This window comes from Aquarana catesbeiana, linkage group LG03 (assembly GCF_042186555.1).
Source record: "Aquarana catesbeiana isolate 2022-GZ linkage group LG03, ASM4218655v1, whole genome shotgun sequence".
NCBI classification, from domain to species: Eukaryota; Metazoa; Chordata; class Amphibia; order Anura; family Ranidae; genus Aquarana; species Aquarana catesbeiana.
Genome location: NC_133326.1, coordinates 470,945,652 through 470,968,230, shown reverse-complemented (window position 1 = coordinate 470,968,230; position 22,579 = coordinate 470,945,652). Strand labels below are relative to the sequence as shown.

The following is a 22,579-nucleotide window of genomic DNA, read 5'->3' as shown; positions in this document are numbered from 1 at the left end:
ATCAAGGGTATAGAACTACTTCTCAGGTATTTACGATATAACAATGTTTTCTTTATATTTAATGCTACTTTTTCAAACAATTCATATCATCACACTCCTAGCAGTCTCTGACCAGTAGTTTGAAAAATGGCAATGTATATATATCTATCACTGATGAACATAAATATTTTTAACAGACCATCAGTAAATTTTAAACAAATTTCAATGTACATGAGTTAAGAGAAATATTATAGATTAGTAAACAAATCTACTACCAAAAGATTTATTTGTTAGTGAATGTAATGCATATCTGATACTCCTTATAATAATATTAAGAGAAAACACCTAAAGGACTGATCATAGTGAATTCTCTCAAAGTGGATATCATTAATTAAAATATATATATAATAGAAGAAACACTGTACACTGACTGGCATAAATAAAATACAGTGCCTACCCAATTATCATGATGTTGGAAAAAAAAGCATTCCTGAAAAAAAAATACATTAGACCTTTAGGTTTAAACTCCGGTTATGCCCTATCTGCTTTTCTGTACTATCACAAATGAAGACATATTTTTAGATAATTGCATTGCTAATATCATTGAGGATGATTTCCCTATACTTGTTCTTTGCAAGATGATGATGATGATGATGATTATTAATAATAGAATAACATTTGTTTTATTAATAATAAAACTAGTTTACACCTGAATCAGGTGCCAAAGATGAGTCAAAAGATGAGTGTATCAGAACTATTAATATAGATAGAAAGACATGCTTGTAAAAAGGCAGCTTTTTTTTTTATTTGAAATAAAAAAGAATTACATTGTTTCATTATTAACTCATTATATCTTTTACTTATAATGTTGTAGTGCCATATTACCATTTTCATCACCTCCATCATCACCATCATCATCATCATTATCGTCTTTAGCCTCATCATCATCAATAGACATAATTGGAAGAAATGAGGGTTCTAACATACTGTATGTATAGAACAATCTACACATCGGGTAAATTATTTAAATTCTATCTGGATGTCTTCAAAGTAAAAATGAACTATGACAGGATACACTAGAGAGAGAGACTAGGTTTCTCATCTGAAGCTTTAATATAGTATGTATGTGTTTATTTACTCATTTACCTAGTGCAAACATGTTATTAGATTTTATGAAGAACAGAGAAGTATCTATATCTATTCCCAAGGAGCTAACAGATTAATCTCCCAACCACTATAAGTGATTGGAACCCAAAGAACCTATTGCAAGAGTTTGGGGTTTTTTACACCAGGACTGAGAAAAAAATAGCCATTAAAAACAGTATAGCATATACAATTGCAACATTAGCCATATTATAATTTGCTATTATTAAAATTACCTTTCCCTTTCAATCTGCAGCACTGTAATTGCCTGTAAAATTCAATACAATATGGCAATCTGGTTTAATTCCGTACACAGTTGGTGTTCAAGACACCTCCAAAGATGTTATTTTTCCTGCTTGTGTGATTCAGCACTAATTCTCCTAGAAGTCTGCTTAAGATACCAGTCATATTTTAAGCATCCCTTGCAATTGAAATGTAAGTTTTGGTGAGATACTCCCCAAGCGTTAATCACTTTTAATGGGATGCAGATTCTGTATTGTAATAAGGAAAGTTTCAGTAACCGCATCAGGTGATTTTAATGAACTAGTCACTCCCTGTGATCAGTTTGGTAAAACAAACAGCAACAAAAATGTAGTAATCTGCTTTAAAGTTTGCTAAAACTCCTGCAATGTACAGTGCTCAGCATAAGTGCGTATACTCCTTTTGAAAAGTAATATTTTAATCAACATCTTAATGAACACAAGTACAATTTCCCATATTTTGACAAAATTGAAGTTTATAGAACATGTGTTTATCTCATTATATGAAAGTAAGGTTAATAATATAACTTAGATTAAAAAATCTCCAGTTTTACATAAATTAGTTCATGCAAAAATGAATATGCCCCACAACAAAAACTACTACATCTAGTATTTTACATGACCTCCATTATTTGTAAGGACATCACCAAGTCTTCTAGGCATGAATGAACAAGTTGGTGACATAGATAAATTCATACGGTTACATATTTAGGCACATAGCTCTGCATATGTTGGCACTTAGCTCTATGGTGTTAATTATATGGTCAAAAAATATTACATCAATAATTTCAAATACAAACCAATAAATAAATTAAAATAGGAACGTTCATACATAGGTTAGTCATGTGTATACGTAACGGTAGTTGTAAGCTCTACGTCATTTCGGGACCTTATAGCCACTCATCAGGAGCATAACCTTAGTGATAACTATGAGTTGGGGAAATAGTAGTATTGAATGAATGGTATGAATACACAGGTGGGTAAATGTAAAACATGAATGTCACATTGTTACTTTAGCCATGGACTCACAATAGTGTCTGCGCAGAGGCGGTGCGGCCCAGGATGCCAAGCCAGCCAAAGATGCCCAGGCCCGAAGCTGAGGGGGCAGATCCTGGCAGGTGGAACCAGCACACAGAGCCCCCCAGGTGGGGTCGAAGTGTGAAGACAAATGTGGGTGTGGAGGGTAATCCCTTGTATAGGGAGGAAGTGCACTGGGTGTCTATCTGAAAAAAATTATAGAGTGAGTGAGTATCAAGGTGAAAGGGTGTGAATAGTTAGTGTGTGAAGTGGAGCAGAAAAGGTTGTGAGAAAAGCAAAGGGGGGGAGGAAGAGACGAAGATGAAATTGAAAAAGAAAAAAGAGGGAAAGGTACAAGAAGAAAAGGAGAAGGGGAACATAAGGGACCAGAAAAGAAAGGGGGAGAAAAAGGACAAGATAAGAGGAAATAGAAAAGGAAAAACAGAGAGAGAAGCATAAGGATAGGTTGTATGGAAAACGGGAAAATGAGAGTGGTCAGAGAAATGACCCAATGGGGAAGAGGGGTGACTGTGGGAGTGCAAAGAGAGACATACCTGTGCAAGTGCAGATAAGGGCAGTGATGCCGGCAATCAAGTGGTGCAATTGAATGGTTATAGGCAAGAGAGCCAGAGAGGAGGACCCCATACTGGAAGACGGTGCAGCGGGGAACGCCGCCAGAGAGAGGCCCCCAACATCAGGCACCAGCAGCCTAGAGGAAGCGGGGGAGCGCCCCAGACCTATGCGGCTGGACACAGAGACTGGCCAGCCGTGAGCGGCCCCCCGAACTCATATAGCGCTGGAGAGTGGAATCCCAGGCATCTGCTATAAGGCACCAAGCTGGACGCCGAATGGCAGGTGCGAGATGCGTGACGTCGACGCGCAGTGGGGAGGATCCCGCCCACCCCCCTCCCCCCCATCAAGGGAGGGGGGCGGGGGGGGAAACCACAGTGCGCGTCGCAGCTTCGGGAAAGAGCAAGCCGGGCCGGCAAAGGCAAACGAAAGCCCATGCCGCCGGTGCGCACACACACTGAGAGAGCAAAATTGGTCAAAGGATAGGGCCAGAGGGGTAATGTCACAATGTTTTTGAGTACATGAAAGCGGTCAATGTATGGAAATGAGTTCAGAGTGTTGTGTATCAAAATGAAATAAAAGATGGACAAATAAAGATGGGAGATATAGTGAAGGATTGGTTGAAAATAATATAGGATATTTTGGAATATTTATATTGCTCGATGTTACGACCATGTGCCTCCATCCCTGGTTATATGATAAAAGGTAGAACAATATAGTGGGACTTTGCATGAGGATAGTGGGGCCGTTCGAAACCCCTCCTCCATCCCGGTTCAGTAGTGAAATAGGGGGAGAACAAGTGCGGGACTTTGAACAAGGCACATGGGAGCAAAGTGTAGATTGAATAAAAAAAGCAATTTATTATTAAAATAATACATAAATTCATACAGTTACATATTTAGGCACATAGCTCTGCATATGTTGGCACTTAGCTCTATGGTGTTAATTATATGGTCAAAAAATATTACATCAATAATTTCAAATACAAACCAATAAATACATTAAAATAGGAACGTTCATACATAGGTTAGTCATGTGTACACGTAACGGTAGTTGTAAGCTCTACGTCGTTTCGGGACCTTATAGCCAGGTCCCAAGGTCCCGAAACGACGTAGAGCTTACAACTACCGTTACGTGATGATGATTAAGACCCCTGCTACTTTGGAGGACTTAATCCAATCAGCTACTAAACTAGACAGATGGCTCCCTGAGACGTCTCCCATCTATTCACCATTCCCAGTTTCCCCAGTCACCTCCGCTCCAGAGGCTGAACCCATGCAGCTAGGACTGGTCCAATCTTCTCTTACCCCAGATGAAAGGCAACGAAGATGCCAAGCCAATTTATGCCTGTACTGCAGGGGAACAGGACATTACCTTCGCAACTGCCCTTTGAGACCTAGTAGGACACCTTCACAGTTTATCATGAACTATCAAGCCACAGGCTTTGCTCAGACTTATGTCACACTCTCTGTCTCCCTACAGCTAGCGGAAGAGGAAATTCGTCTACCGGCCATAATTGACTCAGGGGCCTGCAGTTGCTTTATGGACATTTCATTGGCTCAAAAATTGCACATCCTGCTTCAGACTAAGAAACAAAGTCTTCAGGTCCATTTGGCTGATGGGTCTCTTCCTCACTCTGGACCTGACACACAAGAAACCAAACCCATCCTTATCATCATGGACTCCGGCCATCAGGAGTTCCTATGTTTTGATATCATCTGTTCTCCCATGTTCCCTATCATTTTAGGGCTTCCTTGGCTGCAGGCTCATGACTCTCAAATTAGTTGGAATAAGAAATAGATCTCTTTCTCCTCTACATACTCTGCCCAGCATTGCCTCATCCCAGGTCCAGCCTCCTGCCTGACAGTAGTTCCAGCACTTGATAACCTCCAGCACTTCCCTGTAGTGTAACTTGAATTCAAGGACGTCTTTGACAAGAAAAAAGCTGACAGCCTGCCACCTCAACGGTCTTTTGACTGCCCTATCGAACTGCTACCCGGCTCTGAGATCCCTTTCGGCTGCATATTTCCGCTGTCTGAGACTGAGTTGGCAGCCCTTAAAGCATACATTGATGAAAATCTGGGGAAAGGCTTTATTTGTCCATCCTCTTCACTGGCTGGAGCCGGTATTTTTTTTGTTGGGAAGAAAGACGGCTCCCTGAGACCTTGCATCGACTACAGAGAGCTCAACAAGATAACCATTAAAAATCAGTACCCACTCCCACTCTTCCCAGGGTTTTTCCAACATTTCCGGACTGCCCAAATCTTCTCCAAGCTAGACCTATGGGGTGCTTCTAACCTCATCCGAATTCGTGCTGGTGATGAATGGAAAACCGTTTTCAGGTCCAGATTTGGACAGTACGATTACCTAGTGATGCCGTTTGGGCTGTGCAATGCCCCGGCCACCTTTCAACATCTAGTGAAAGATATTTTTTGTGAATATCTCAACAACTTTGTAGACGTTTACTTGGACGACATCTTATTTTTTCTGCCACCATTAAATTGCACCAAGTTCATGTGAAAAAAGTTCTCACAATCCTCAGGAGACATAGACTGTACCTCAAGGCTGAGAAATGTGAATTTGAAAAGACTGTTGTTCAATTTTTGGGATTTATCATCTCCACAGAAGGGGTCGCGATGGACCCACAAACGGTCAAGGCGATCCAGGAATGGCCGGCCCTGGTAGATAAAAAGGGAGTTCAGCGGTTCATAGGCTTCGCTAACTTCTATCGAAGATTTATCAAAGGTTTCTCATCCATTGTCTCACCCATCACTCAATTAACCTGTCAACACAACCATTTCCAATGGTCCCAAGAAGCCCAGGAAGCCTTTGTCAAATTGAAAGCCCTATATACCTCTGTACCAATTTTGCAGCATCCAAACCCAGCTTTGCCGTTTGTACTAGAAGTAGACTCCTCAGAAACAGCTACCGGAGCCATTCTCTCTCAAAGATGGGGTCCCAAGGCCCTTCTTCATCCTGTAGCTTTTGCATCTCGGAAGCTAAGTCCTCCAGAAAGGAACTATGATATCAGTGACCGGGAGTTGTTAGCCATCAAGTTTGCCCTGGAGGAATGGAGATATCTGCTGGAGGGTGCGTCCCATTCTATCATGAATTTCACTGACCACAAGAACCTGGAGTACCTCAGGACAGCCAAATACTTAAGACCCCGACAAGCCCGGTGGGCCCTTTTTTCTCCAGGTTCAACTTCCACATCTCATACAGAAAGCGGACGCACTCTCCCAGATGTTACCAGAATCTCCCCAGTCGATGGAACCCAGCACCATTTTATCCCCACAAAATTTTTTTCTTCTCACTCACACTGACAACTACCATTAAACTGGCGTCCAGTCACTGTACTGACCCAGAGTTGCCCTCCTTGGAGAAACGCAATGACTTGCTTTGGGCCCAGAATAACATTTTTGTCCCACTGGAAGTAAGACACTTAATCTTAAAGACTTTCCATGACCATAAAATGGCTTGTCATTTTGGGATGCAAAAAACCTCCGAGTTAATCTCCCGTTCCTTTTGGTGGCCTGCTTGGAGGTGGGACTGTAAAAATTATGTCGCCTCATGCATCTCTTGCCAGCACAGTAAGGGTTCAAATGCTAAGGCTTGGGGGCTGCTGAGGCCTCTGCCCATTCCAGAACGGCCATGGGCGGAAGTCTCTATGCACTTTATTGTCGATCTACCACCCTCAGAAGGCTTTACTACCATTCTGGTCATTGTTGACCGTCTCTCAAAACTGGCACACTTTCTACCCATGGTGGGCACTCCCTCCGCTCTGGATACAACTAATATCTTTATTAAAGAAATAGTAACGCTCCATGGAGTAACTGATAGTATCGTCTCAGATAAAGGGTGTCCAATTCACCTCCAAGTTTTGGAAAGAGCTCTGCAAGGCACTGGATTTGTCTCTCTTCTGCATATCACCCCCAAAGCAATGGCCAGACTGAGAGAACAAACCAAACCTTGGAACAGTACCTCCGCTGCTTTTGTAAAGGCTCCCAGGATGATTGGTCTTCTCTCCTGCCCTTCGCGGAATTTGCTTATAATAATTCCATACATACAGCTACCAACCAAACACCTTTTTGGTTGAATTTTGGATTTCACCCCTCTTTTCTTCCTAATTCCATCCCTGAAATCTTGGTCCCTGCTGTTCAAGACCGAATAACCTTTATCCAATAAAACTTTCAAAAGATTCAGGAGACTATGCAAAAAACTCAGGACACTTACAAGAAGTACTATGACAACGGAAGGAAGGGGAACCCAGCCTTCAAAATAGGTGAGGAGGTTTGGATATCCGCCACCAATCTCAGGTTACCTTGCCCTTCCCAGAAATTGGGCCCAAAATTCATAGGGCCCTTCAGGAATAAATGAATGGTAAATCCTGTGGCCTTTGAGCTAACTTTACCCAGTTCCTACAGAATACATCCAGTATTCCATGCATCCTTGCTGAAACCAGTGATCCCCAGTCCCTTCCCAGGAAGAGAAGAACCGCCTCCTCCTCCAGTCGAGGTTAATGGGGAAAATGAATTTGAGGTGGAAGCCATTTTAAACTGCAGAAAGAAGGCAGACAGCTCCAGTATAAAAGATAAAATGGAAGGGGTACCCCTCTGAAGATAACTCTTGGGAACCCTCAGGTAATCTGCATGCTCCATAATTGATCCGAGTCTTTCATCAGGAACACCCAGAGTTAATGTCCAGACTGGGCGTCCAGAGGCTGCCCCTTGGGGGGGCACTATCAGGGAAGAGATCAGAATCATTCCTGTCAGTAATGCCGTTTCCCTGTGCGCATGCGCAACGGAACAGCACTTCGGCGCATGCACGGCCCAACAGAAAGGCACTTGTGCATGTGCACTAGCGCACGCATAATGTAGCCCCTTGCCGGCCTGTAAAAGCTGCCGTATTTCTCAAACAAATCGCTGGTTAATCTCTCAGCTTCTAGAATTTGTTCCTGTTTCCTGCCTATTGATTACCTGTTGTGACCCGGATTGCCTTGACCTGCTCTGATCTTCTCCTGGACCTGACCTTTGGCTTGTTTTACGGACTCTGCTTATCATTCCTGGTGTTTGACCCTCAGCCTGTTCCCGGACTTGTCTCCAGTCTCCTGTGCCTTGACCCTCAGCCTGTTCCCAGATTTGTCTCCAGTCTCCTGGGCCTTGACCCTCAGCCTGTTCTCGGATTTGCCTCCAGTCTCCTGTATCTTGGCTCCCGGCCTGCTTACGGACTTGTCTCTAGTGTTTGACCCTCGGCCTGTCTTGGACTCTGCCTTCCTGCTCTTCCCATTGGGTCCAGTACCTGTCAGCTCCTGCACAGCTACCAAGTTCTTTGCTGACCTTCACGCAAGAGCTTGTGCCTCTTTGTGCGATTCACCCTCTGTACCATCTCCAGGGGGTGGAGTGCGCTTAATCGCAAGAATGAACCACTTTCACCCTGTTCTTCTTTAGAAATGCAACAGGAGCCTTAGATGTGTGTTTTGGATCGTTGTCATGTTGAAAAAGTGCGCGACGATCAAGGGCACAGAGTTATGGTAGTATCTTCTCTTTCAATATAGAGCAGTACATTTATGATACCATCAATGAAATGCAGCTCCCCGACACCAGAAGCACTCATGGAGCCCAACAGAAGGACACTGCCACCACGATGTTTCACTGTAGGCACCATGCATTTTTATTTGTACTCTCCACCTTTGTGATGCCATACAGTTTTGAAGCCATCGGTTCCAAAAACATTTATTTTGGTCTCATCACTCCAGAGTACAGAGTCCCAGTATTTTTCTTCTTTTTCAGCATGGGCCCTGGAAAATTCAAGGTGGGCTTCCTTCATGGACGAATCCCATGCATACCATTCTTTTGCAGTGTACGCTGTATTGTGTCACGGGAAACAATAACCCCTGTTTGGCTTTCCACTTTAGCTAACTGCAGTGAACTTGCATGGCCATTTTCTTCAACCCTTCTTATCAGAAGATGCTCCTGTCTAGGTGTTAACTTCTGTGGATGGCCTGGATACCTCTGTAAGATGGTTGCAGTTCCATCTTTGTTCATCTTTTGTATCAATTTTCTAACAGTATTCTGACTGATAAGTAAAGATTTGCTGATCTTCTTGTAACCTTAACCTTTCTTGTGTAAAGAAATTATTTTCTTTCTCATGCATTGTGACATTTCTCTTACATGTGGTGCCATTGTCGATAGCATGAAATGGGAAGGGGTTTTCTTTGTTAAGTAACGCCCTTTTATAATCAACTGTCTGCTAAACACCTGTTTAATGAATAATTAGACTCACCTGTAGTTGAATTCTTGTTAATTAGGATTTCGTTGTCTAAAATTTAGCATTGCTGCTAAGATTTTCATTGGGGAGTATGCATTTTTGCAACATGGTCTTGCATGAATTTGTTAAGTAAAAAACCTTTTTTGTGTGTGCAAATTAACAAACCTTGGTTGCAATCAATGGCTTACATCTGTGGGAGTATTTTCTAGTATATTGTCCCATAAAAAATGTTGATTCTGAATGGAAATTAAAGGTTTTCTGACAAATCTGTTGGGATGTACACGACGTGTATGTGCAGCACTGTACATCCACAGAGGGGTTACTTTTTGTTTTTTTCAACAAAAGTGGAGTTACTCCTTAAGCACGGCAACACATTATGGCAAAAATGTGTTTGGAAGGATTTACTAAAGCATAACACAAATTATATTTTCATTACTATGCTTTATTTGCTAATTAAAATAATGGTTTATTACATGCATTAAATTATCAATTTTTGTGGCATTTCCTATCTTAAAGTCAATTTCCAAAAATATTGCATGGTATTTGTGCCTCAGAATATCACCAGCTTTGACGAGCATTAACTGTAAGGGTCTATGAAGAAAACAAAAGTAGCCATTTGAAGTGGAAATAATAATAATATTTCCTGAAAAGAAAGTACTGCCTCATAAGAAATATGTGAAACATGTTTAGAACAAAAGGCTATTTTGCATGAAAAAAATAACAATTGCACACCAATGTAATATTTATTTACAGTATATACTGTGAATTGCACATTTAATGAGAATATTACTGTGAGATAAAATAACTTATCTAAATAAAGACTTGGTAAGTTGGTATTTGCGTAGTGTATAGATCAGGGGTCTCAAACTGGTGGCCCTCCAGCTGTTGCAAAACTACAAGTCCCACTTGTAGTTTTGCAACAGCTGGAGGGCCACCAGTTTGACACCCTTGGTATAGATGTTTTTAAGACTGAACTAATAGCTACATTTTCAAATAGGTTGACATGCAAAAAGAGAAGTAATCTTTCTGTTTTACAAAATGAGGCTGATTTACTAAGGAAGTTTAAAATCTTCCCTCAAAACATTGGGTTTTTTAATTCACATAAATTATACAAATGATATAAAAAAACACCTATTTGACTATTCAAAAAGAACAGGAATTTGATTTTTACGTGATTGGATATTAGAAATAATTTTTTACGCACCTTTTGAGTTAAAATTTGAAGGTTATTTAGTGATGCAGACCAAATAAATTTTGTTGTAGAGCATGTTCAATCAAACACTGTAATAACAGTACATCTAATTCAATTAATTATTTCTTCATTCTTTCAACTCATTTATTATAGACATAATGGAGTTGATTTACTAAAACTGGAGAGTACAAAATCTGTTGCAGCTCTACATAGAAACCAATCAGCTTCCAGTTTTTTTTGTCAAAGCTTAATTAAACAAGCTGTTGTAAGAAGCTGATTGGCTACCATACACAGCTGCACCAGATTTTGCACTTCCCAGTTTTAGTAAATCAACCTCAATATGTTGAAAGTTTACTACATCTACCCATAAATACTAAGTAACTAATAATTAAATGCATCTATTTTCGTAGGTCTATGATATTGACAGCCACTACCTGTAATCTATAGTAAATACCCGTAGTTGTAATACCTTTACAATTTGTATATTGTAACTATAAAGAAGTTATATTATTTACGGCATAACTCAAGCAAACCTTATATCTACACATCTGTAACCAGAATAAAGTCAAATTTTGTAACAGCATAACATCAGCTTCCAAAAAAAACCCTAGTATGCACCCAAAAAAGAAAAAAAAAGAAAAAAATGAACTAGATTTTGGGAGGCCAACAACAGCGGCAAAGGGGATCCACTTACCCGAAGCTAATACTAGTAAAGGCTTCTTTCCCTCCACTACTATCAGGTTTTTGACAAAGAAGTAACTTTTAATCAAAGAAGCATTTTGCAGGAAATAAAAAAAAAACCTCTAATTTCCCTTACGATAAGATGTTAAGTTCTGTGGGCTCCTTTACTTAGAACTTATTGTCACTGACTTTTTGTAAAACAACAAACAAAAAGTAAACTTGATTTTTAACTTGTATGAACAGCAGAGTGGGCAATATTTCTATTCAAACTTACCTGATATGAAGGATTTAGCAGGGCCCCTGGTTGGTTTCCATTTTCTCCATTGTTTGGCATTTGGGAGTTATTTGGAGTGAAAACTATTAAGTCACTCTTTCGTTGTAATGAGTTTGAACATACTCTGTATTGAGTTTGTTGGGAGTACACCCAACTACCTCCGGTGTTTGAGCAACTCTTGTAATTCTCCTTTAGGTCATTCACTTCATCTCTGCATTTTTGCCATCTTAAAACAGTGAAGGCAATTAATGTAATGAGAAACACACTTGATATTATGCAGATGGCAACAACTAGGTAAATATTTGCTTCAGTAAATTCTTCAGTAATTCCTTTGGATTCCTGATTATCATACAGAATTTCCTCTCCAGATTCCACCAAGGAGATTACAATTTCTGTTACTGCTGTCATGGCTGGCTCTCCATGATCCCGAGCCACCACTATTAGTCTATATTCTTCATCTAAATCTGTAAATGGATGTTTTAATCCAATTTCTCCTGTGTGTGGAGTTATAGTAAATGGAGTTTTTCCAGCAGGATTCTTAAAATTATATGATATCAAAGCATTGTATCCTGAATCAATATCTACTGCTCTTACTTTAGTAATCAACTGACCAGGCTGAATTGACTTTGAAATTTTTAATGTTAACAAAGGAAAAAGTGGCATGAAAGTAGGAGCATTGTCATTTATATCTTCTATGAAAATATTCAAAGTAAGGTTTGAGTTAAGTGGTGGTAAACCAGCATCCGTTGCTTTTATATGACACTGGAAATAGGTCACTTGTTCATGGTCAAATGAAATTAAAGCAAATACTTTTCCATTTTCTGGATTGATTGAGACATATGAAGATATGGGGATCCCATCAACAGTGATGTCACTAATAGAATATGTGATAAAGGAATTCTGCCCAACATCTGGGTCAGATGCTGATGCTGTATATACATGAGAACCTGGAGGATTGTTTTCTTTGATAAAAATTGTATCATAAGATTTTTGAAACAATGGGGCATTGTCGTTAACATCACTAATATCAATTTTAAGAGTATCTGAAACTGACAGTGGTGGTGTTCCCTCATCTCTTGCTACAATTACAACTTCATAATGAGAATTTATTTCTCGATCCAACTTCCCGTTCACAGTTATGGAAAAATCTCCCTTGAAAGCAGGGTGTATTTTGAAGGGTGAAAAACCCACAATGTCACAGCTAACTTTTCCATTTAATCCTGAATCTTGGTCATGTATACTTATGATGGCAACAGTTGTTCCTTGTGGAGAGTCTTCAGCAACAGATATAGCGAGTGAAGTTACTGTCATCTCAGGTGGATTGTCATTGACATCTACAACAGTCACTAGAACTTTACAATGTCCAACTAACTGGACATCCCCATTATCAACAGCGTCTATTTGTATTTCATACATTTGTGCCTGCTCAAAATCTACTTCTCCAATTACTTTGATTTCCCCCGTATGTTTGTCCAAACTAAACACTCTGTCGATATCTTCCTTTCCTGTTTTACTAAATGTATATAATAAATCTCCATTTTTTCCCTGGTCTAAATCTGTGGCTTTAATTTTTATTACTAAAGATCCTTTAGGAGCATTTTCAATCACACTGGCTTGATAAAATGGCTGATTAAATGTTGGAGCATTGTCATTAGCATCTTCCACTGTGATAATGATTTCACATGTGCCACTTAATCTTGGCTTACCACCATCATAAGCTGTAAGTGTGAGATTGTGAACAGACTGCTTTTCTCTGTCTATATATTTCTTTAACACAAGCTCTAATGATCTTATCTGATTCATATATTTCTGAAAATCAAGTGCAAAAAAATCACTGGCACTGAGCTCATAATTTGTAATAGCATTTGTTCCAAGATCTGGATCAACTGCTCCTTCTACATGAAAACGAGATCCTGCAGGCATTAGTTCAGAAATTACAAGGTTACTCACAAAGGATGGAAATGCTGGTCTATTGTCATTTATATCTTCTATCTCTATATCTACTCTATACATCTGCACAGGTTTATCCACTATAACCTGCAGAGCAATAATGCACAGCTGTATGCCTGGACAAAGCAGCTCTCTGTCTATAGTCTCTTTAACAAACAGAATTCCATTTTGCAGATTCACTTGGAAATATTCCTTCTCATCTCTAGAGACAACACGTAACATTCTTGAATTAATCTCACCTAAATCCAGTCCCAGATCCTGTGCAATTCGTCCAACAAAGGTGCCATGTATGGATTCCTCTGGAATGATATAATGCAGCTGACTCAGGGCCACATCCCAGGACATTTGGAGCAGCAAAATATGAATCAATCTGCTTTTCCCTTGATATGGCAGATTTGTTTTTGGCATATCTTAGAATAATTGAAGCTGAAGATAGTAAATTTTGCAGTAAGGGTGGCATTAACATTTACTGAAGATCCACAGCAGAAAAAAAAGAATCCAGCATGGCTGATGTCATTACACAGATATTTAGAATCAGCAGCAGAGAAACGTATTTGAGTCTTCCTTTTATATGTTGGTGCAGAGTGACATCTAGTGCCTAATATTCAAGTTGCATCCACAATATTTAAATAATATACTTGAATTGAAATATAACTTTATAGTGTGTTCACTTTCATTATATTCACTGTTACTTTTTTGGGGCTTCATGAGGAAACCCTTATATTATAGTTACAGCACCCATTCCTTTTCTTAAAGGTACTCTGTTGATTTTACTTTTACAGGTGTGCAAGTCCATCCCCATTTTGTGGGAGTCTCCAACATATTATGTAATATAAATGTACTAGGCTGATTAAACATTTTCAGTTTTGGATTTTCAGGTTTTCTATGAATGTTTATCATTTACATTGTGACTGTGTTACAGTACCTTCAGAGTTTGCATCCATACAGCCAGGGGTTTGATGATCCTTGTCCATGTGCAGCATGTGAATGCCAGCCCATAAGTTTTAGGCTATGGATGGTTGGTCATGTAAGTCTGAGTGTGCATTGGTGCACATGTATTATTATGCATTGTATTTCTTCCTGCTCTGGGCTTGCTCATGGGGCTTGAAGGGTATTTAAACATCTTCTATTTGGTGGCTGGCGCTGTGTGCTTTAGACAGCTACACTGCATGTTTGATTACCATTGTACATGCTGCTCTTGTTGCCGATCTAAATTGCCTGACCCTGGTCACATTTCCTGCCCTCATTTCAGACTCTACTGTTACTGTATTCTCTTACCTGACACCTGCCTCATTCATTTCTGGACACCAACTATTCTGTAACCTTCTGCTTGCCTCAACCTCTGCCTGGAGACTAACTTATCTCTTGCCTGCCGCCTGCCGCCTGCCACCTCTCTTGACCTAAGCTTGGACTTTTGACCTTCCATTATCTCACTCCTTGTCTCCACAGAGTACTACAATGTACAATGTAGCTACATATACAGTTATGCCTTTATGTAGCTCTCACAAAACAACTAAAAAAATATTAAATTTAAAACAATGAAACACTCAGCACAAAAGCATTATTTAATATGCTTTTAATTTGATTTATTGTTAAGATATGCGGAGCTCATGTGTCTGAAACTGACAGGAAATCAATATTGGTAAAACACTTTCTTGACATCTTATTTGCTGGTAAGATGAACTTAAAGGCAATGGTTTTTGTATATGTTGTCTTTGTAACATTTATATAAAAAGATTAAATACTTTCCATTGTTAAGTCATGGCAAATATGGAATATTGCTTACAAGTAATTCTCAATTAGAAACACAGAAGCAAATGTGGTTGATATCAGAATGTGGCAGATGGTACGTGTAGATTATTCATTCATAGCACTCTGTGAATGAATGATGCAGCTGTGTGGGTAAAGCCCCGCACAGCCATGCAGTTTTTGAATTTTGGCAGTGGGTTCAGGGAGAGGATTCCCTGCATGCTGTCACACTGAGAGATCAGGTTGGGGTGTGGGCAGGTGCTTTAGTAACATGTTACACCCCAAACATGGGTGTAATGTGTAACATGTTACTAAAGGTTACTTATCCTTTAACTATGTTTTCAATAAAATATTGTTTTCTTAGGTTAGTTTTGAACTTTCTTTCTGCTAGTTTGAGATCATGTCCTCCTGAACATTATTCATACTCTTAATGGGTTTAAAGGTTTCAATCATGACTTCCCTTTCCCTCCTTTCCTCAAGTCTTTGCATATTAAGTTTCTACATTCTCTCCTGATGTCTTATCCTTCAGCTTCTGACATTTTTCTTTCCTGTTTCTGGACCTGGTCTATCTTATCACTTTTTTTTCTGTAAGTGAGGCCCCAGCTCTGGCCAACACTCTGTCAATATTGTACTCTATCAGAGGATTATTTTTCTTTAATAGCATTATTTTGCAATATTTTGCATTTGGATATGTTGAACTGCAGTTTCCACAGTTTTGACTAATGTTCCAGCAAAGCCAATCATGTTCTATGTTACAAACATCTCCAAGAATATCAAACCTATTACACACCTTTGTACATTAGCAAAAATGCGCACCCTGCCCACAAAACCTTCAGGTAAATCACTCCACAACATAAACATTTTAAATAGAATGGGGGATAGTGCACAGCCTTGTGGTACAGCACTGATGACTGGTCATTATTACAAATAAACTTCATTTAAAACCACATTTTGATATCTATCCTTTGGCGAACTGCATATCTACTGTGCTTCCCAAGGCTTTATTTATGAAGTCATTATGTAAAACCATATTAAATGCTTTTTTTAATTAAAGATAGGCTATGTCCAAAGCACAACCCTGGTCCAAAACAATTGTGATATAGAATAACAAATTAAATGAGCTTAAACTGATATAAGCTGCTCCCAGCAAAGCCATGCTGTCTTGCATTCAGCAAACTGTGTATGTTTTTAAATGATTATTAATTCTTCTTTTTAGGACTGATTCGGTTAATTTTACTACTACAGATGTTAAACTCACTGGGCTTTAGCTGCCAGTTCCTTCCTTACTACACTTCTTGTAGATTGGTACAATATTAGCTGCCTGCCAGTCATTGTGAACTTCTTCTGTAAAAAAAAAAAAAGATTATTTAAAAAGATCAGTAAATAGTCCAACAATTTTACTTCTTTGAATTTTGGGATGAAGACCATTCTGACCTATTGCTTTTTAGTTTAAAGCCAGATGATTCATCTGCCTGTAAAAAACCTGAAAATTAACTTTCACCACTAGGACCAATATCATTCTCCAGTGTGCTGGTAGTGTGATTTACTTCTGAGAAGACTAACAGAAGTAAGTGTCTAAATGGTTTGCTACATCCAGGTCTGCCTCAATATGAGTATTTTTCTCATTTTACAATCTTATATCCCCATAGCATCTATTCTTCCTGTCACTAACATACCTAAAAAGGGTGCTATAACATCACTGATAATATGTTTTGCCCCCTTTTGTCCATTTAATACCATTCTCTGGACTTTCATAATACACCAATTTTAAGGAGAGATACCTCTCTGGTTTGTAGGCTAACCCAGAGGGTCTTAAGTATTTAATTTGTTTTTGAAGTGATGCTAATTTTATGCTTCTCTGGATATAAATGGCAAATCCAAAACCTATTATTCCTAGTATATATAGTGTGTAACCCCGTGTAGTTAATCCCCAGTCATGCAAATCTCTGAATCATGTCTCTGTAATCACTCTCAGCTCACAAAGCTTGTTACATAAACTATGAACATTAGTGCACATGATGTGACAAACATTGCTATCTGGTGTTTGATTTTTGTAACCAAAGTCGTTGACTGCAAAAAAAAAAAAATCTAGTCTAAAAGCTTCTTCTACCTTCTATTTTCTCCCCCAAACAGAGCTGCACCCTCCCCATTTAGGTGCTGTCCATCCCTGCAGGAGAGCCAGTATGTAATCTGATGTGGCTCATGGCACAGACAGTATTTCAGAAAATATCATTCTGAAGGTCCTTTTCTTAAATTTGGCATTTATATTAACTCTTGAAAATCAATAAGATGCTGCATCCTTCTTAAGCTTTATGATTTGTTCCAATACATATAGTAACTGCTGGGTCCTTCTCAGTCCCACCCAACAATCTGTTAACCCAATCTGCAATGTGTAAAATCCCCCAGTCAACAGCAGACCATTTGACCATCTCAGTTTTTGTGACAGATTACTAGGTCAGTCCTACTAATAACTATATAATAGATCCTTACCACCATGTCTATGTCTACCTGTACATCTGCCCCCATCAGTTATTCCCCTGAAAGTCAGAAGAAGCATATTACTCCACCATTGCTACTCCTTTGATTATATCCCCAACATCAAGGAGATGATGGCATGTACCAGTTCTGGTCTAGCCTTTCTAAGTCCTTTCCCTCTGCGCTTATAACCATGATGCAGCTACCCACCTCCTTTTTTCCAGCCCCCCCCTCTATGCTGGCCCTTTGCCAATTCCTGGAGGGTAAGATGCAGATTTCTTTTCATGTAGTTAGCATTGTGAGCTAATTTCTAGAATCTGGGCTTCCAAAAAACTACTTTCTCACATCTTACACAACAGTATTTACCCTTAACCCTTTTACTGCCCGGCCTTGAGCTGCACTTTTAACCTCGGGTGGCTATACCCCCCCATATGCTAAAATATATGCATCTATATATATAAAGTGCCAGTGCATTCACTAGAAAAATAAATAGTCCATCAGTGTAAATAAAGTGCCAGTGTTGATGATTCTTTCTTGTGAAAATCCATGCTCTCCTCCTTCATTCCCCACTCACCAACAGTATGGTTCTCAGGCTCTGCGCATAGTTGTAATCTCTGTAAGTTCTGTATGGAAGATGCATGTCCCCAGAGCTGGGGCCCTGACACAAGGAGATTACAACTATGCTGAGAGCCTTGTAATCGAAGGAGAAGGAAGGAGCTACATTCATCCACTGGTAAAGGATATATACCATGCTATTTTGAAGGGGAGCACGGAGTGGCACCTTGGATTTTCACAAGAAAGAATCAACACTGGTACTTTATTTGCACTGATGGACTATTTATTTTTCTAGTGAATGCACTGACACTTTAGATAGATAGATAGATAGATAGATAGATAGATAGATAGATAGATGTAATTTATCATATTGATTAAGTATGTGGAAGCAGCTCTAAGTTTGTTGACAGTTCATGAGGTCTATTGACCATTCACTATAACGGCAGCTCCAACTACATTCACTACTTTATTTCTATAATTTTCTAATTCATCACTATATGGTTGATGCACTACCACTTACAGTAAGTGCACAGAACACATAGCCATAGCGCGGGTACACTCATCACTTCATTAACTTACACAATTTCTTGTAATCTAAAAAATAAAACTATCTTAAGTTAATAAATAACAAATATTTTTACATTTTAAAACGTGTCTTTTTGTGCAATGCTGAAAATTGAAGTTATGTAAATCTATAAATAAGCAATTGCTCCAAAAATCTGTAAGCTGTCATTTTTCATTTGCAGCTTTCATAGATTTTAAAAGACCCCCAACCCATGAATTTTTGAAAGCATAGAACAATATAAAAGTTAATGGTACTGATTTTGTAGATCTCGTGATAGTTGCGCAAATGTTTATCAAATTGATAAAATACACTAAAATCATTATTAGCGCTCACTATAACAACATAAGTATAAAAAATTGTATCAAGCACTTCAGCTTCGGAAGGCTGCACCCCCATGACCAGGCCTTTATTTTTACAATACAGCACTGCATTGCTTTTACTAACAATTGGGGGTTTACACAATGCTGTACCCAAACAAGATTTATGTCCTTTTTTTCCACAAATAGAGCTTTCTTTTGGTGGTATTTGATCACCTCTGCGGTTTTTGTTTTTGCGCTATCACAAAAAAAGACCAACAATTTTGAAAAAAAAAAACAATATTATTTACTTTCTTGCTATAAAACACATCCAATAAAATATGTAAAAAATCTAATTTGTTGATCAATTTAGGCCAATATGTATTCTGCTACATGTTTTTAGTAAAAAAAAAAATCCCAAAAGGCATATATCGATTGGTTTGCGCAAAAGTTATCGTGTCTACAAACTATGGGATATTTTAATGGCATTTTTATTTTTACTAGTAATGGCGGCAATCAGCGATTTTTAGTGGGACTGCGACATTGTAGCGGACAAATTAAACACTAAGTGACACTTTTTGGGGACCAGCTCCACACCACTGTTATCACTGCCATCTTCCCTTCGTCTTGATAATGGAGGCTTTGTAATATCAGCTATTTGAGAAGGCAGAAAGTGCTTGAGGTGAGGCTTGGCTCCGTAGCTGTTTCAGAGAAGCCTTCTTCTGTGTGTCAGCCCACATTATCCTTGGTTTCAGTATTCATGGGGAGGAATATAATAGCAGTCTTGGCAGTTTATCCCAAGGTCTTTATACAACTGCCTGCAAGCCTTTTAAATCTATGCATCAGTGGTGGGGGAGATATTCTCGGATAAATGATGTGGTGTGTTTCAGCATACTGTCTGGTTTAGTCATGAAGACCTTTTTCATAATAAACTCATCTCTTCATCTTAGAAATATTGTTTCATTGATCTTGGGCCTTGGATACATTTAATTTTGTCCCATGTCCCTCAGACAAAAACAATCATAGCCAGTAAGACTAATTTTCATAAAGGAGTCCGCTTTGCCTTCAGTGAATCATATCAATTATTTTTATCAATAAGCACATGGATACTTCCTTATGTTCAAGATCTCACTCAACCTCCTATTGTTTTAGGAAGGGAACTTCTTCCACACAAGATTTTACTCCAAAAAGCACAGATGATAGGTAAGGCTGTCAGAAATCCTGGCCTAAAGCCTCGTACACACGATCAGATTTTTTGTGCAGACAGAACATCTGACTTTTGTTCGAAGCCATATGCCTGGATTTTGTGTTGCATACAAACAGCAAGGAATTGTTGCCCAACAAACACGAACATAGTGACGTACTACGTGGTTTTTCAGATCTTTAGCACCACCCTTTGGGCTCCTTCTGCTAATTTCATGTTAGTAGAAGTTTGATGAGTGTTGATTCGTGCTTTTCTGTTCGCGCTTTTCAGTTCGCGCTTTTCATTTCGTGCTTTTCAGTTCGTTTCTGAACGGCCGTTCGTCAACCAGACATGTTGCGGAATCGGAGGAGATGTTATTTATTATTGGCCTTGGAGTTATTGCTTTGACCCAAGTCCAGTCCAGGAACAGGAGGAGGAGGATTTTTGGACCAAAAATTGGTTGCTTTATTAATGGTGACCAATTATGTCATATGCCTTTGCTGCAGGAGCTCCAGGAGAATAATCCGGACGATTTTTGGAATTATCTCCGGATGACGGACCCCTGCTTTCACCAACTCTTGGCATTGGTGACCCCCTATATTAAGAAGCAGGACACATGCATAGGTTTTTATTTTATTTTTTGGTTGAATAATGATTTGATTTGGTAAATTTTTTATATTTTTGGATGCATAGAATGCACTTTTTGGTTAAGCTCTATTGGCATAGAGCTCGATAGCATGTCTAATGTTATTTGTTTTCTTTCTTTAATGCACAATAAAAAAAATTGTGTAGAATAATACTTGGATCTGTGTTTTACTTCAAATGACAGTTTGGGAGTAGGCAGTTACATTTAAAAAAATACAATGTAAAATTTACAAGGAACACCAACATAGTTGTATCTTTGATCTTAAAAACTACAGGATAATGGTGTTGTGGTAACTTGCCCAAAAAAAAAAGCATAATAATATTATTCTTGATATCACTAGAAAATAAAAGCCTTTTATAATACGTTTGGCAGAACTCCATCAGTATCACCAGCAAAGCAGCTTCATTATTATCATTAAAGAAGAAGATAATTGTGAGTTGCATTTCGAGCGTTCATAATTTCCTGCGTGACAAATGTCAATTCTCCATTACGAACGCTAGACCAAGACCAACCGCTTCTGGCTCGTCCTTGCTTCCAAGCATGCATGTTTGTACTTTGGACTTTTGTCTGACGGACTTGTGTACACACGCTCAGAAAATCCAACAACAGACATTAGTCCGCGGAAAATTTTAAAGCCTGTCATCCAACAGTTGTCCATGGAAAATCTGACATCAATTGTCCGATGGAGCATACAAACGGTCGGATTTTCCTCCAACAGCCTGTCATCACACATTTCCAGTTGGAAAATCCAATCATGTGTACGAGGCTTAAGTCCATTTCCAGACTGCAAGATAGTAGCAATAATCTTTGAGATCTTTTATTCTGATTTCTTTGTTTCACCCTACAGTGGATGTGGCTGTGATGTCATGTGATGGATAACTTGCCATGTGTCGATAAGCATTTTGATATTGTTAAATTTGAAGCTGAGAAGTTGCTGGAGCTTGGCAGAAAATCTGAACCCTTTAGCTCCCCACTCTGTCTCAATGTTCACTTGCTCCCTCTTAACAGAAAAAGAGGGTGCCAATTCAACTATATCATGGTTGTTGCCAACATCCCAAGAGTCAAAATGTGTAAAAGAATTACCCCCGGAAGGTTAAAGAGACTTTAACGGCAACGTTGTTTAAAATTTAAAATTGATTTTATTGAGTAGAAAAAAAAAAACAAACAACATATGACAAACAAGAAAAATAGGACAATGTCATATAATATATAGAAAACTATACAGCAGTGTACTAGGTGTACAAATATGATGTACGATGATATTATTATCTCATTGTATAATAGGTCTATGATCCACATTTTCGTCTCTGATGAAGGGACATTACAATTAAGTCCCGAAACGCGTAAGATGTTTTGGCAAGACCATTGAGTACAGTCTTTCAAACTTTGTACACCTAGTACACTGCTGTATAGTTTTCTATATATTATATGACATTGTCCTATTTTTCTTGTTTGTCATATGTTGTTTGTTTTTTTTTTTCTACTCAATAAAATCAATTTTAAATTTTAAACAACGTTGCCGTTAAAGTCCCTTTAACCTTCCGGGGGTAATTCTTTTACACACTTGCTCCCTCTTAGGTTTGGTTCCAAAAATGAACCTGGGGCATTTAGACTTATACATCATCTTTACTATGCTGATGGTAAGTCTTTAAACCAGGGGTCTCAAACTGGCAGCCCTCCAGCTGTTGCAAAACTACAAATCCCATGAGGCATTGCAAGGCTGACAGTTACAAGCATGACTCCCACAGGCAGAGGCATGATGGGACTGGTAGTTTTG

General features: G+C 38.9%; 1 protein-coding gene across 9 annotated transcripts in view; it reads right to left on the bottom strand.

Moving 5' to 3' along the window:
- LOC141132482 (protocadherin alpha-C2-like) overlaps positions 1-22,579 on the bottom strand; it is a 441,772-nt gene that overhangs the window by 304,024 nt on the left and 115,169 nt on the right. Inside the window, exon 1 of one of the 9 annotated variants that reach the window (XM_073620901.1) lies at positions 11,384-13,562. The exons of the other annotated variants lie outside the window; for them this stretch is intronic. Within the exon in view, the coding sequence (XP_073477002.1) occupies positions 11,384-13,555 (2,172 nt within the window). The 5' untranslated portion in view covers positions 13,556-13,562. Of the gene's footprint in view, positions 1-11,383; positions 13,563-22,579 lie in introns of those variants that run through there. 9 annotated transcript variants of the gene reach the window in all.